The sequence below is a fragment of the Mus caroli genome, unplaced genomic scaffold, assembly GCF_978045245.1.
Source record: "Mus caroli unplaced genomic scaffold, Mus_caroli_1 scaffold_6, whole genome shotgun sequence".
NCBI classification, from domain to species: domain Eukaryota; kingdom Metazoa; phylum Chordata; class Mammalia; order Rodentia; family Muridae; genus Mus; species Mus caroli.
The window spans coordinates 15,777,793-15,793,557 of record NW_028227261.1 but is presented as its reverse complement, the minus strand read 5'-3'; the positions used below and the strand labels follow the sequence as shown (position 1 = coordinate 15,793,557).

General features: G+C 50.4%; 1 protein-coding gene and 1 pseudogene across 1 annotated transcript; one reads left to right on the top strand and one right to left on the bottom strand.

Moving 5' to 3' along the window:
• LOC147004179 (caspase-9-like) overlaps positions 1-6,869 on the top strand; it is a 19,830-nt pseudogene extending 12,961 nt beyond the window's left edge.
• LOC147004178 (chymotrypsin-like elastase family member 2A) lies at positions 5,814-15,765 on the bottom strand. The gene is made up of 8 exons (XM_085838730.1): positions 15,726-15,765; positions 15,317-15,411; positions 13,334-13,431; positions 12,817-12,945; positions 12,440-12,576; positions 10,036-10,181; positions 8,918-9,070; positions 5,814-5,907 (listed from the first exon to the last, which is right to left on the bottom strand). Exons 1-8 carry the CDS (start codon positions 15,763-15,765, stop codon positions 5,890-5,892), a joined length of 816 nt encoding a protein of 271 aa, XP_085694856.1. The 3' UTR covers positions 5,814-5,889.

The window sequence follows — 15,765 nt, the reverse complement described above, 5'->3', positions numbered from 1 at the left end:
AGAGAGCTGAGTGGGTGCCAGCTCCCAGGACGGAGCTGCTTGCTGTCACCTCTGCTGAGTGGGTGCCAACTCTTGGGAAGGGGCTGCTTGATTGTCACTTCTCCCAGTCTCCCCACCCCCAATCCCCACCCGATTTCAGAAGCCGGTAGGAATTTGGTCCCACACACATGAACTCTTCAGATTTCTTGGCAAGGCCATCAAGGCCTTTGATGACTTGGACCCTGCCGCTGTGCCTGCCCTGGCTTTCCTCAGCACAGCCTTCCCAGAGCACCCAGTGTGTTCACCTGCTGAGCCATCTCTCTAGCTCCCAATTCTTCCTGTCCCCCTGCTTACAATTTATTGCCATTGCCTCCAGGAAGTCTTCCCTAGTGCTCCCTTCCTTGACAAGGCTAATCCCAGCACTTGGGAAGCAGAAGCAGGAGGGTCTCTGTGAGTTCCAGGCTCAGTAGTCTTCATAGTGAGTCCCAGGACAGCCAGAGCTATAGAGAGAGACCAAACAATAGTTTCAGGCTAACCTGGGGTATATGAGATCCAGTCTACCCTCCAAAATTGTTCCCTCTTGTGGATTTTGTCTAGCTTTGCCTTAACCAGGAAGTATGGCCTGCTGTTTAATGCTGTTGCCACCTGGTGGTGCCATGTCACCTATGATCAGAAGCAGTGACATCCTCTCTCAGGCCTGGCTGGGTATCCTGTACACACACATGCAGATGTCACATGCAGATGTCAGCCCAGGATTTTGGTGGCTCTATTGTTGCTGTTTTCAATGTCACCATTTTCGTTTGAAAGGCAACACATTACCTACCCTTTGTTAAGTGGTGGCATAGAACCAAGTTAGAAAACGGTCCCCCCAGAGCCAGCAATGGGTATAGTGTTGTGAGTGTGTTAAACAGTGTGACACTCTTGGCCAGAGCCCAGCATGGTTCAGACATGCCCTGTTGTCAATCCTGGGGAGAGTCCTCTTCAGAATTTTAGAGCTTATGTTGAGAAGGCAGAGAGCAGCCACAGTCAGCCACAGCAGCTAAGGGCTTGCATTGCTGAGGGGACGTTCTGCCTCCTGCTGTATGTTGTTACTGGGGGCCAGACTTGCATGTAGACAGGTTTATCCTCACCCGTGGCTCGGCTTCACATGCAGTTTGCAGACAGAGGGTGACACATGGATAGACATGTGGCTGATGTCCCTCTCTGGCTCCTTCTTCTGCTTTCTTGTGTCACTTCCCCGACAGTGGCCATTTGGGTGATAACAGCCTTCAGCTCACATTAGTCAGGGCTCTCTGTAGAGGGCCTTGGGCCACATTGCGCTATTTTCATAGGAAATAGTGGGTTTAAGAGGTGTACACATTGACACAGATTCTGTTAGCTGTGACGTGTGTATGTGTCCACACACACACTATATAAAACTTAGCATGTATGTTCACACGTGTGCATCTTTGTGGAGTCAGTTCTCTTCTTCCACCCGCTGGGATCCAGGCTACTGCCTGTGCTACTGAGCCCCATTTTGTGAGAACCCTCCTATTTGGCCTAGTTTGGAGTCTCTGTTTCAGGGTAGCGTCAAATAATTGGGGTAGCTCCAAAAGTCCAGATGGTTGGGCCTGTTAGCATAGACCTGTAATCTCAGCTCTTGAGGAAGCCAAGACAGGGTGATCAAAGTTCAAAGCCTGGGTCTGGAGAGATTCATCAGGGGCTAAGTGTGCATACTGCTGTAGAGGACCCTGGTAAGTTCCCAGCACCAGTGTTGGGCAGCTTTCTGTTCCCTGTACACACTTTGGGCAGCTTGATGAGAGATCTGACTCCCTCTTCTGGCCACTGTGGGTAACTATACTCATGTGCACATACCCCGAGTCTACACACAATTAAACATAAATACTGTGTTTATGCCTTTAATCCCAGCACTTGGGAGGCAGAGGCAGGTGGATCTCTTGTGAGTTCGAGGCCAGCCTGGTGTACATAGTGAATTCCACATAAGGCAGAGCTGCATAAGTGAGACCCTGTCTCAAACAAGCGTGCTCTATTAGTTATATTCAGTTTCTGTTCCCTTCCTGTATTGGCACAGCTCACATGCAAAGCCTTCCAGTCTAGGCTTTTCCCTTGTCAGGAGAAGCACCCTGTGCCGCGGAGACATTAGTGATGTCAGGTGACTGTTCTTTTTGCTTCCTGCAGAGCAAAAGACCATGGCTTTGAGGTGGCCTGCACTTCCTCTCAAGGCAGGGCCTTGGACAGTGACTCTGAGCCAGATGCTGTCCCATATCAGGAAAGCCCAAGGCCCATGGACCAGCTGGATGCTGTGTCAAGTTTGCCTACCCCCAGTGACATCCTTGTGTCCTACTCCACCTTCCCAGGTGAGCTCATGCATGCATCTGCAACAACCCAGGGCAGCTCTTCCCTGAGGTCTTGTTTCTGTCAGGCTCAGTCTATGGGGCCCTCAGCAGCTCCTTCACCTTTCCGTGGCCCCTCTCAGTTGAAGTAGGCAAGGCTTCAGATTGGCATGCAGATTAAGAGCAGTAGCTGAGGTTGTCCTGCAGAGTACCCTGGGGAGGGGGCTGGCACTTCCCTCAGAGCAGGGGCTGGCACTTGGTGGTAGGGTGCATCCTTCAACCTTCTTGAGACCCCTGACTTCTCAGAACCTTGATTTCCATGCTGAGAAAAGTAGAGGCACAGCCTGACACGTGGGGTCGATGGTGAAGGGTAGTGGGGAGCCAAGGAGCTAGGGCCACCCTCACCCCATGCCACTGAGCCACAGTCTGGATCTGGCCGCAGCCTGCCCACTCTGCCAAGGACTGCGCCACCCCTCTGCTCGGTGGCAGGTTTCAGCCTTTCTCCTCTTTTGGTAGGTTTTGTCTCCTGGAGGGACAAGAAAAGTGGCTCCTGGTACATCGAGACCCTGGATGGCATTCTGGAGCAGTGGGCTCGCTCTGAAGACCTGCAGTCCCTCCTTCTCAGGGTGAGCACTTCTTCCTGAGGGCAGAGAGGCCTGGAGAGCAGGGCAGCAGGCCCTAGCCAGAGGCAAAGGCTGAAGGCCTCTGACAGAGAATCAGGGAGTGTTTTGCCTCTCAAATGAGGAATGCAACCATGGTGATGACATTGGTCTTGTTTGCAAAGTGCCATCTTCCCCTGCCTACTTAGAGACAGACACCCAGGTCCCAGATGAGAGTGGTTTTAAATGCTGGATGGGATAGCTCAAAAGCTTGGTTCCCTGGACACTGTGGCAGTCCCCCACATGCTCTCTTTTTAGATAGGGTCTCTTGTAGCCCAGGCTGGCCTAGAAAATGCTGTGTAGTGGGCAATGACCTTGAACTTTTTGATTCTCCTGCCTCTACTTCCTGGGTGCTTGGACTACAGGTGTTGCCCACACAGCCAATTTATGGGGTGCTAGGGGCCTGTGGAGCTACATCCCAAGCTCATGTCATCAACTCTTGACCTTCAACCATTGTGATTCTGTCTAGTGTGTCCCTTTCCTGCAGGCCTCAGTGAGAATGAATAGGGGGCATATAACAGCCCCTCCCGCTTCAGGGGACTATAGCCCCTCCTTCTTCAGGTCTTAACAGCCCCTACCTCTTCAGGGCACAGCAGACCCCCCCCCCCTTTCAGAGCATAACTGCCCCTCCCACTTTAGGGCATAGCAACCCCTCCCACTTCGAGGTATAGCAGCCCCTCCTACTTCGAGGTATAGCAGCCCCTCCTACTTCAAGGCATAGCAGTCCCTCCCCTTCCAGGGAATAGCAGCCCCTCCCCTTCAGGGCATTATAGCTCTTCCCTCTTTAGGGCAAAACAGCCCCTCCCCTTCCCCAGCATTTGCTCCCAGTGCGGATCCTGAGAATTTCCACTGCTTTGCTCAGATACACACTCTGGGGCTATAGGGGTCATTTTCTGGTCCTGAGACGGGATCGTAAAGGGCCAAGAAGGACACATGTGGTCTTTGGGTCATAGTCTCCCATGTTTCTTGCCCCCTCAACCTTTCAGTCTGATTAGAACTGTGAATTTTTGTATTAGAAACATGACCAGGTGGTGGTGGCACACTCCATTAATCCCAACACTTGGGAGTCAGAGGTAGGAAGACCTGGAGTCTGAGGCCAGCCTGGTCTACAGAGCGACTTCCAGGACAGCCAGCACTACACAGAGAAACCCTGTTTCAAAACAAACAACCAAAACCCATACCAAACCAAACCTTGAATTTTCCATTCTTTTTTTTTTTTAATAAATATTCAGATTTTATTTTATTCATCAGATTTTTTGTTACGGATGGTTGCGAGCCACCATGTGGTTGCTGGGATTTGAACTCAGGATCTTTGGAAGAGCAGTCGGCACTCTTAACCGCTGAGCCATCTCTCTAGCCCTGAATTTTCCATTCTTTTACACTACCTAATGGGTTTGTTCTGTAACCCACCTCAGGAGGTTGAAGGTGGCATTGCCTTCAGACGGCCCCTTCAGTGGCCCTCTCCTTGGGAGCCCTTTTCAGCCCTTGTGTCAGTCAAGGACACTGCACCCACAGATTACCCCCGTGCTTCTGTTTTGCAGGTCGCCAATGCTGTTTCTGAGAAAGGGACTTATAAGCAGATTCCTGGCTGTTTTAACTTCCTCCGGAAAAAGCTGTTTTTTAAAACTTCGTGAGGCTGGGGGCTGCTCTCTGCCTCATTATTCTGCCCGAAGCTCTCATGGCCTGGAGCCGGCCAAGGCCAGAACTGTCCTGCTAAGGAAGGATTTTGAACTGGGGCAGGCTGCTCTTTCCCTTTTGCGATGCAAACATGTTCCTAGCAGCTTCCAGGTTGGAGGGCAATGTGGAGTGGCGATAGTGGGGAGAAGACGGGGCACTGTGGATGCCGCCTGGCCCCTTCATCTGTGGTTAGGGATTGTGCCCTGGGACTCTCAAGAACAGGGCTTCTCTGCCAATGTACTACTGACATGTGGGGTTGTATAATCCTGTCATGGGACTGCCCCTTGTGTTGTAGAGTGTTTTAAGCTGTCTCTGGCCTCCACCTGTGGACTGCCAGGAGCACCCCTGGTGAGATCTGCCAACCAAAAATGTCTTCAGACATTGTCACATATGCCCTGGGGGATATTACAGCACTCCTCCCCGCCCCCCCAGGCGGGGCATCCATCATAGGGGTCTATGCATCTCTCCTTTCCAGACTCACAGTCCAGCTGGCCCAGTGTGCATACCTGGATCTGGGCTGCATCTCTGCCAGAAGGGATAATTCTTCCTTGAGCACATTATATATTCTTCACAATAAATCTTAGGCAATAGGACTGTATTTTGCCTGTATTGTCCCTACCCCATCTCTGTCCTTCCTACAAAGGAGACTTGATTTTTCCTGAGATTTTCCTCTGTGCCTTCCAACGTCCTTGCCTGAGCCGACGAGGTGACCGAGATAGGAATCAGGAGTCCCCACAGATCAAGTCTCCTATCTGAAGGATCATGGTTACCCTAGTGGGGACACCAGGACAGAGCTCTGCTGTTCGGAGTCTCCCATTCTCCCATTGTCTTCTTTGCTAAGTGAGCCTGGTCCCCAGGTGGCAGTGACCAGGCATAGTGAAGTGCTGGGACTCCCTGCAGAATGTGCCATCGCCTGTCTTTAAAGCAGTTCTGCCTTTCACTTATTTTTCTGGTTTCCTCTGCTCTTTGCTTTGTGAAAGTCCACTTGAGTTTAGATGGTAGGAGTGCCAAGCCTTGTTTGTTTATTTTTGAGCCGGAGTCTGACTTTGTAGCCCAGGCTGACCACAAAATCTCCATCCCACTGCCCAGTCTCCTCCTGAAAGAGCATTGCTTTCAGGGCCCCGAGGTTAGGGTGTCGGGGTAAGAAGACAGACTCATTCGAGGATGTGATTCATAAATTACTTTATTACTATTTCCTTTCTATGGCATTTCCAGGGGGATAGTGGCAGTGATGTCTTCAGTTAGTTCCTTGCTATCACCTGCAGGATACACAGGAGAGTGAAGAGGTTAACCGAAACACTGGGCATTGAGTTCAGTGACTCTTAGGGCCAAGAGGGGTCAAGAAGGGTCTTAGCCTGGAGTCCTGCTTGGGTGTCAGGCCAGGAAGGCCTGGAATCACCAATCATTACATGCCAATTGTACAGATGGGTATGAGGTGGTTTTTTTTTTTTTTTATGTAATCTGTTTCTTTGTTGTTGTTTTGTTTTGTTTTGTTTTGTTTTTTTTCTGAGACTGGGTCTCTGTGTAGCCCTGGCTGTCCTGGAACTCACCATGAAGTCAAGACTGGCCTTGAACTCACAGAGATTTGCCTATCTTTGCCTCTGAGTCCTGGTGTTAAAAGTGTGCACTACTGCATAGGCATCTCACAGTTCAGAATGGCAGGTGCCAGCTGAGTTCATTAAACAAGTAAAATGTGTTGATGGCTTACGGTGAGCAGACCATCTACACATGCAGTTGTGGGATTTTCTTTGTTGTTTGTTTTGAGGCTGGGACTCATTATGTAGCCTAGGCTAGCCTTATTACCTTCATGCTTGGCTACATTTGTTTGGTTGGTTTTGTTTGAGACACGGTCTCATGTAGCCCAGGCTGCCCTTAAAACAATCCTCCTGCCTCTGATTGCCAAGTCCTGGCCATTATGCATCTTCACCACCATCTCTGGCAATACAGGATCCTTTGTTTTGTTTTGTTTTGCTTTGTTTTGTTTTGTTTTGTTTTGTTTTGTTTTGTTTTGCAGTTTTGGCTTCTATGCACACAAGGCCCAGATGAGCACAGAGCATACAATTGACAGCAATTGCCTCTGTGGAATGGGCACAAAGGTTAAAGCCAGGGGAATCTTCATTTCTTACGTGATACACACTTGTGTTCCTTTTATAAGCAATATTTTAAATAAAGCAATGTATTCCCTTCAGAACAAAACAATAAAGCTGTGATTGCTGAAGTCTCCCATGTTGGCATTTTTCAGTGGACATTTGCTGAAGGGATGAATACTGGGGTTGTTTGTGCCTTTTATTGGTGGCCTGTTGGCTCCAGATCATCACCTAAGGCTGTCTAGACAGGTGTGTTCTGAGGCACCCCCTTAGGGTTGCAGCTGTTTGTGTCCACACACTAAAAACAAACACACACACACACACACACACAGCACCTTGGGCTGGGACCAGATGAGGCTCCCATTGTCTCCTCTGCAGCTTCTCCAGGGACAGCTGACTGCTCAGCCCTCAACCCCTGCCTGTCTCCCAACATTCTATGGCCTTGGCCACTGTCCCAAGAATGCAGGGGGCTCTGCCCTGGTACCAGCAAGGTTTGCTATCCCCTTTTGGTCTTCCTAACTCCTGGGCCCAGCCATATGCCTTGCTGTGTTTGCCCATGGCTGGAAACAGCAGGTGGTGGGACAAGAGGTCAAGCTTTGGGTCCCAAAGGTGCTGCCAGGTTCAGCTGTGTTCTAACTAATGCAGCAGCTGGGAACAAAAAGAGGATCAGAGGATCTGGCTGAGACAGAGCCCAGAAGCATCCTTCCACCCAATCATGGAGGCTCCTTCGAAATACTCTAAGCTGGCTTTCGATTTCCCTCTGTCAAAATTTAGTCATGGCCCCTGTCCTCAGTTCACAATCAAAACAAACTAAAACAGAAAACAAAACAACAACAAAAACTTCCAAACCCTAACCTTTCTCTTGATTTTCCATTTTTCTCTAACTTACTTAAAAAAAGAAAAAACAATGTGAATAAGTTAAAAACAACAACAACAACAACAACAACAAGCATCAACTCGTGGTGTGTGCTTGTATGTACCACAGCACACCCAGGGATTGAACTCAGACCACAAATTAGGCTTGGCACCAAGCCCCTTTATCCCACTGATCCATTTCTGAGCCCTGACAAGATTTCTTGGGAGCTCTGGGTTTGAGTCTCCTTGTGCTGAACTGACCCAGCAGACAAAGGCCAGAGAGAGGCAGGCAGGGGAGAGCAGTCAGTCATCATGGAAGCTCCCTCAGGCTGGCTCTATCAGTCCAATCCATTGGGTACACGTTCCTAGCTGTCAGTTCATAGTTGGCTTTCATAACACCTAACTCAATTTAACATTCCCTGCACATATAATTGGGGGTCGATGAGCTAGTGGCAGCTTCCTTTCATTGTGGGCGTTGCCACATGTGCCACCACCCTGCCTGTTCTGTGGTACAGCCAGCTGTACTTGCTGAGGAGTCTGGCTCAGTTCAAGAAAACCAAACCATTTTACAGAAAAGCCAACCAAGAGAGTGGATTAAAATACACCCTGTGTGCAGAGTCTTCCCCATTCCTAGTGTCCCTATCAGGACCCTGTGCTCCTTTAATCTTCACCCAGGGCCCCTGACTGCCAATTTCCTGCAGTTGTTCCTGCTCCCTGCCAACCCCCACCATACCCTGACCACTGCCTGGACTCTCAGCTGCTCTGGCTGTCCAGTGTGCCTCTGGGTTCCTCTTGGCTCTGCCTCTCCAGCCCTAGGATCACAGGCACTGCCTACCATGCTTGGCTTTTTGCGTGGGTCCTGGGGATTGACCTCAAGTCCTTGTATTTGCAGGGCAGCTGCTTTATTGCCTAACAGTCGATATTACTCTTTTAATATTGTGTGATTATTATAGTAAAAGGGAAATTGAGCTTCCACAAGAGGACTCTCTGGAACTCAGGCACAGAAGATTAACTTAGCCCCATTTGCCTGGGAGTGGCCCAATGACATAGAACTGAATAGTCCTTTGTCCTGGGGCAGTCAGGGCAGCTCTTCATCTTATGGTGGCCTGGGGGTGGGGCACTCTTCAGGAGAATTAAATGCCAAAAAGTTAAGGTTGTAGGAGTCTCAATCTGGGTGTGGGATTTGCAGATAACTATCACCGACAGCACTGGAGGGTGGGGACTGGGCCTATAGACCCCTAAGAAGAAATTCGATCCACTTGCTGATTCTGGGAACCCCTGGCTCCCCTCATGGCAGGGCTGTGGGCTCAGGGATGGCAGTTCTTACCGAGTTGATCCAGTCAATGTAGTTGGAGACCCTGGTGAAGACAGACGGCTTGCGGGGGTAGTTGCAGCCCAGAGAGGAGCCGAAGCTCACAATGCCGTGCACCTGCCACTGGCCATTAGATGCCTGGCAATTCAGTGGTCCACCGGAGTCCCCCTGCGGAAGCCAGAGTTGGGCATGAAGGGAGGAAGAGGGTGCCTAGAGGGGCCTGGTTCTTAGTATGTTGTTCTACAAGGACAATGTCCTCTGAAGCCAGCCTTATTGTTACAGGTGGTGGTACCATGCCTCTAGGAGCTGGTATTTATTTTTTGGATAAAGAGCCTCACAACGTGCCTCTCCTGCCTCACCTTCATAAATGCTGCCATGACAGGTGTGGATTATCATGTTGGCTCTGCTCATCTTTTACTTACTTATTTAAAAAAAACAAAAACAAAAACAAGGTCTTTCATGTAGCACAGGCTACGCTAAAATGTGCAACAATCCCCCTGTCTCACCCTCCCCAGTGCTGGAGCGGTAGGTATGTGTTCCAAGTTGGCAGCTATGCCATTTCTATGCCTCTTTTCGTTTCACCCTCATGAGAGCCCATCAGGCCAGAATGAGCTTCTCTGGTTCACTAGAGAAGGCAACTGTTCAGACAATGGGACTTGTTGGAGGGAGACTTGTTGTGGGTAGAGTGTGAGGGTGTGGGTCTAGTCAAGGCACTGAGTGCATCTGGAGGTGTGGCTCCCTTCCCCCTCTGTCTTTCTCTGTAGAATCTGCCTGTACCAGGTCCTTTGGTTCCTGACACTGTCTTTAAGAAGATTTCTGTAGCAGCTACCCAAGGGGCCACTTTGGGCCGGTACTGTCAGATGACAGTAATGAGAGATCTGGGTGAGAACCAAAGAAGACTAAAGACTTCCTAGCAGTTAGGTCAAGAGAACGCTAGAGGGCGATGGTACTAATAACATGTTCTCTGGGGACGAGGAGAACAAGGACAGGTTCTGAAATGTTCTAGAAGTTTCCAAGGCTCCTGCCCAGGAAGGAAGGAGAAGATGGATCCTAGGGCACCTCCCTACCCCCAACTCCCAGGACACCACATCCGTGTAGCCTTTTGCCGTAGACACCCGACTGGGGATACTCACATTGCAGCTGGAGGTCACGCCGTCACCACCAGCGCACACCATGCTGGTCTTCACAGAGCTTCCCCACCAACTAGCGCTGGAGCAGGTGGCATAGTCCACAACCAGCAGGCGGCCCTGCCTCAGGGTGTCAGGACTGGCCCCGTTGGCTGAATGAGACCACGGAGAGAAGGCATGAGGGGGGCTCCCAAGTAAAGAGGAAACCATGGGACAAACGAGGATGTGCTTAGCGTGAAATTGTGAAGACCTGAGTTCAGATACCCAGTGTGCGTGGAAAGAGCCAAGTATGGCTTTCGGGGTGGGGACGGAGACAGAGACAGGAGGATCCTTGGAGCTTGTTAGCTATGTATACAACACAGGGGTATGAGAGGGAGAACTGTTGCTGCTGTCTCTTCTGTCGACCCCTCCCTTTCTGGTCCAGGTTACCCTGTCCCTTCCACAAGGTTGCTGCAGCTGGCCAGGTTAGTTTGCATTGTGTCCTCAGTTGATTGGTTGGTGGTCTGGCTACTTACTGGTGATTGGTTCAGGGTGAGCATCTGACTCAACCCTAAAGCCAATGAGCTCCTTGCTTTGGGAGTCTGGCGTGTGCAGTGGCTGCCATTTTCTTTTGTGTGGAGAAGGATGAGGCAGAAAAGACTTGGAAGGAGAGTTTCTGGTTTCTTCCAGGCTCCACACGGCCTTGATCTAAAATGTTCCTGACATCTAGCTATGTGTCTGCCCTTGGCTTAGAATTCCTCTTTTTGCTGGGCTAGTTCCACAGGTTTCTCTGACTTTCCTATGAGAAAGAGCTGCCATGAGCCTTCTGGCTGGAATAATTACTCTATTGTCAGGGTAGTTTTCCTCATGAGCCCAGTGACATTGTCTACATCACTGCCAAGGATGGCCAGGATAAACATCATTTAATCATCTCTCTCTCTCTCTCTCTCTCTCTCTCTCTCTCTCTCTCTGTGTGTGTGTGTGTGTGTGTTTGTATGTGGAAGTCAGAAGTCAACCTGTAGTGCACTGGTTCTCAACCTTCCTAATCTGTGAGTCTTTAATACATATAGTTCATGTCCTGGTAACACCCACCCTTGAAAATTATTTATTGCCACTTCATAACTGTAATTTTGAAAATGTTATGAATATTAATGTAAATATCTGAATAGCAGGACATCTGATATACAATCACCATAGGGTCGCAACCCATACAGGTTGAGGACTGCTTCTCTAGCGCCACCACGTGGGCTTTTAAGTTAAGGTCTATCCTTAGCTTAGGGCTCACCCAATTGGGTGAGGCTGGGTGGCTATTGAACCCCAGCAATCTGCCTGTTTCTACTTGCCCATAGTTGGGATCGTAAGAACACACAACCACACCTGGCTTCCTTCACTGGTTCTGAGGACGTGTGTCCCCATGCTTGCAAGGTAAGCTGTTTACCCACTGAGTTACTCAACATCCCCACCCCCCATTCCTCATTATCATTCCTTAATCACAGTGTATCATGCTCTCCAAACGGGCCAGTCCTCACAGTGATATTTATTCCTGTTTGGCAGATGGGACATGGAAGACTGCTCTAATTAGTACTTGGTTAAGACTTTCCTGGCTCCAAAGCACTTCATACATATCTGTGACCATCCCCACAGACCTTGTACTTTACACATGAGGAGATAGGCGTTACAGAGGGCCCAGCATGTGCAAAGTGTGTATATCCAAGTAGCCTGGGCTACCTCCTTGCCTCTCTGTCCCAAATTCCTTGTTTGCTGTTGGACATCATTGCTCTCTATGGAGAATAAAATGGCCACCACTGCAAACTCTTCTTTGTCAGGAGAGCGTCTTCTCTATTTGCAGTTCCTATTGGCTCAGCTCCAGTCAAGTGCTCATCTCTGATCCACTCACCAGTGATCAGAGCTCTAACCGATCCAATGAGAAGACTTGGGATAGCCAAACCCAGCTTTAGGCAGCGAGAAGACAATCTGATGAGGGCCTTGGGGATTTCATGGTTTCCCGGAACCCTGAGGTCACCTAGTACATGTTATTCTGAGCTCTGGCCTTGGGCTCCATGAAAGACACAGTGTGGTCAATGCACAGTGGATAGTAGTACTAGTCGTTCTTGTAGTCACTAGTGCTTCCACGGACTGTCTTCTCTCGCCTTCTTTGTCTCTTGTCTTCTCTGTACCTTGTCAACCCTATATAGCCACTACCCCACTCCCTGTGCTGTTCTCTCCCATTTTACAGACAAGGAAGTCACCAGAGGGGCTCAGCAATGTGCCTGAATCATACAAATAAGAATGCTGAGATTTGAAGCCCAGACATAGTTACCAGTCTCCACTAGCCTGTCCCTCTAAGGCAGCCAAACACCCTAGGGACAGAGGTACCAGCACCTCCCTTCTCTGCCAGGCCTTGGGGGGTCCCCTGCTTGCTTTTACTTACTCTGCAGCAGGCCCCAGCCTGTGACATAGCAGACATAGTTTCTCGGGAGAATGGTGCCAGCGGGTGGGAGGCAAGCCGTCTGGATATTCTTGCTCAGGGTCACTGGGCTGGCCAGTTTGATCAAGGCAATGTCATAGCTGGGTCAGGAAAAAAGAGAGAGCAGAAAGTGTGTTCACTCTACCCGTCTACCTTTGTCATTTCCCATGTATGATCCCTGGCTGACCCTGCAGGAAGGGTGGCAGGATCTCCCATGGTCTTTGCTTCTCCCTCCTCCACCATTCCCGCATGGGCCCCTGTAACTCCCTTCCCTTCAGAGGAGGCAGAGTTGTGTGGCTGCCAACCCTACCCCTGAGAGCCCCAGACAGGACAGAACATACCCATTGCCGATGTTTTGGGAGTTCCACATCTGGTGGACCACAAGCTTAGAGACTTGAACAGCAGCAGAGCCAGCTCCGGGGTTGGAGAGGCTATGTGCGCCCAGCAGCACACGGTAGGTCTGATAGTTGCTGTGAGGGGCAGAGTAAGAGAGAGGTCAGTGAACTCTTCCCGACCTCCAGTCTCTGTGAGCAAGGACACCCCAGTGCAGAGTGCTATCAAGGAAACACTCCAGAACCATCACTGGTTATCCCAGGAAGGCAGGTGCTGGGCTGCTTCTTCCTCTGTGTCCTATGGCACGGGGCATTCAGTGCAGTGCTGGGTATGGACAGGGAATCCTGCAACCCTGAACCACCTATAGATGTGTACCTGCGCCTAAGGCAGGTGTGTGAGGATTCTCTCCAGGGCTCATTTACAGCCCATGGATCGGTCCAGTTGGGGATCTGTGCTCTAGGGCTGAGTGCCATTCCAGGACACCGTGAACAGCTAGGCGAGCAGGCAACCATGGAGTTCTGTTACCTGATGCAATGGGCAGCTGTCAGAACCCAGTTGTTGGCCACCAGGGAGCCTCCACAGTTGTGGCGCCACCTTCCGGAGGAAAGGACCTGCAGGGAGACCTGGGGGAGGGAGATGGAGAGAACAGATGCTTGGGTGGGAGAAACTGTCTCAAATCAACAGCAAAACTGAAAAAAAAAACCTATGACAAACAAAATATTAAAAATTTGACTAAGAAGGGCATGATATGTCTGTAATGTCAACACTCAGAGCCCTGGCCGAGACAGGAGGATGGAGAATTTCAGGTCAGCCTGTGCTACCTAGTGAGCCTGCATTGTAGCACTTAGTTCAACCCTCATCTTATGTTTTCTTTAATTTCTGGCAGTCTTGCTATGGAGCCCTGGCTGTCCTAGAACTCCCTCTGTACACCAGGCTGTCCTAGAACTCCCTCTGTAGACCAGGCTGGCCTAGAACTCCCTCTGTAGACCAGGCTGGCCTAGAACTCCCTCTGAAAACCAGTCTGGCCTAGAACTCCCTCTGTAGACCAGGCTGGCCTAGAACTCCCTCTGTAGACCAGGCTGGCCTAGAACTCCCTCTGTAGACCAGGCTGGCCTAGAACTCCCTCTGTAGACCCGGCTGGCCTAGAACTCCCTCTGTAGACCAGGCTGGCATAGAACTCCCTCTGTAGACCCGCTGGCCTAGAACTCCCTCTGTAGACCAGGCTGGCCTAGAACTCCCTCTGTAGACCAGGCTGGCCTAGAACTCCCTCTGTAGACCAGGCTGACCTAGAACTCCCTCTGTAGACCAGGCTGGCCTAGAACTCCCTCTGTAGACCCGCTGGCCTAGAACTCCCTCTGTAGACCCGCTGGCCTAGAACTCCCTCTGTAGACCAGGCTGGCCTAGAACTCCCTCTGTAGACCAGGCTGGCCTAGAACTCCCTCTGTAACCAGGCTGACCTAGAACTCCCTCTGTAGACCAGGCTGGCCTAGAACTCCCTCTGTAGACCAGGCTGGCCTAGAACTCCCTCTGTAGACCAGGCTGGCCTAGAACTCCCTCTGTAGACCAGGCTGACCTAGAACTCCCTCTGTAGACCAGGCTGGCCTAGAACTCCCTCTGTAGACCCGCTGGCCTAGAACTCCCTCTGTAGACCAGGCTGGCCTAGAACTCCCTCTGTAGACCAGGCTGGCCTAGAACTCCCTCTGTAGACCAGGCTGGCCTAGAACTCCCTCTGTAGACCAGGCTGACCTAGAACTCCCTCTGTAGACCAGGCTGGCCTAGAACTCCCTCTGTAGACCCGCTGGCCTAGAACTCCCTCTGTAGACCAGGCTGGCTCCAGTCTGGAGATCTTCCTGCCTCTGTCTCCCAAAAGCTGAGTTTAAGGCAACACCAGCAAGAAATTTTTAAATATATCGATTGTAAAGGTCACATCCATACTATGAAAAGACCTAGTAATTTGTGCTTGTGTCCAATTTCAATTTGATATGATATGACTATGATTAGATCAGTGTAAGCAAACAGTTATTTTCACTGGTAACATTATAACAAAGAATTCATTTGCAAGCCAGATGGTGGCACACTTTTAATCCCAGCACTTCGGAGGTAGAGGCAGGAGGATCTCTGTGAGTTCAAGGCCAGCCTGGTCTAAGAAAGAGTCCAGGACAATCAAAGAAAGTTACACTGAGAAATAAATCAAAACCAAACAACCCCTCCACAACAACAACAAAGAACTAATTTGCATAAGCAGCTCTGACTGGTCTCTTCCAGCACTGAACATTTGCATAGGAGAGGTGACTGACTTATGGAGTAACCTGTATGTGCCAGCAAGCGTCTAATTTTAAATCGGCAGCATTACAAATGTGTCTCAGAGTGGTGGGCCGCTCCCCTTTGAAGTCTCTGGAGAAGTAACCTTTCCCTCAGCCCCCAAATTGGGCAAGGTTGTCAGAATGTATCTTATCTGTGTTTCTACCCGGCCTCATCTTTGCTCACCCATTGGTGTGGCTGACTTACCTGCCAGGGCCAGGTGTTGGGTGTGGCCTCTTGACCCCCAACTACCCTGCTCACATCATCCTCCACTTCATAAGTGGGGTACCCGCAGCTGAGGGCTGTGAAGAGAAGATTGAGAGAGGATTGTGTTGGTTGGGTGTGATTTTTCTGGGCATACCTGAACCCCAACAGGAAACCCTTGCTTTGGAATGATCTTCGAGGTCCATGAGTCCTGTCCTCCACCCCAGCTCCTAGCTCCCTTTGACATAGTTAACTGAAGCTGGCCTTAAATTCGCCACCCTCTTGTCTTAGGCTCTTGAGGCTGACACAAGGAGTGTGTCACCATGCCCTTTTCCAGGAGGGACTGGAGAGGGGACAGCAGCTCGAGAGAAGAGCAGGAGACTCAGGTTCCCAGCTTCACCAGATAGGTTACCTCCAGCCACCAAGGCAGAGAGCAGCAGTGTCCTGATCAT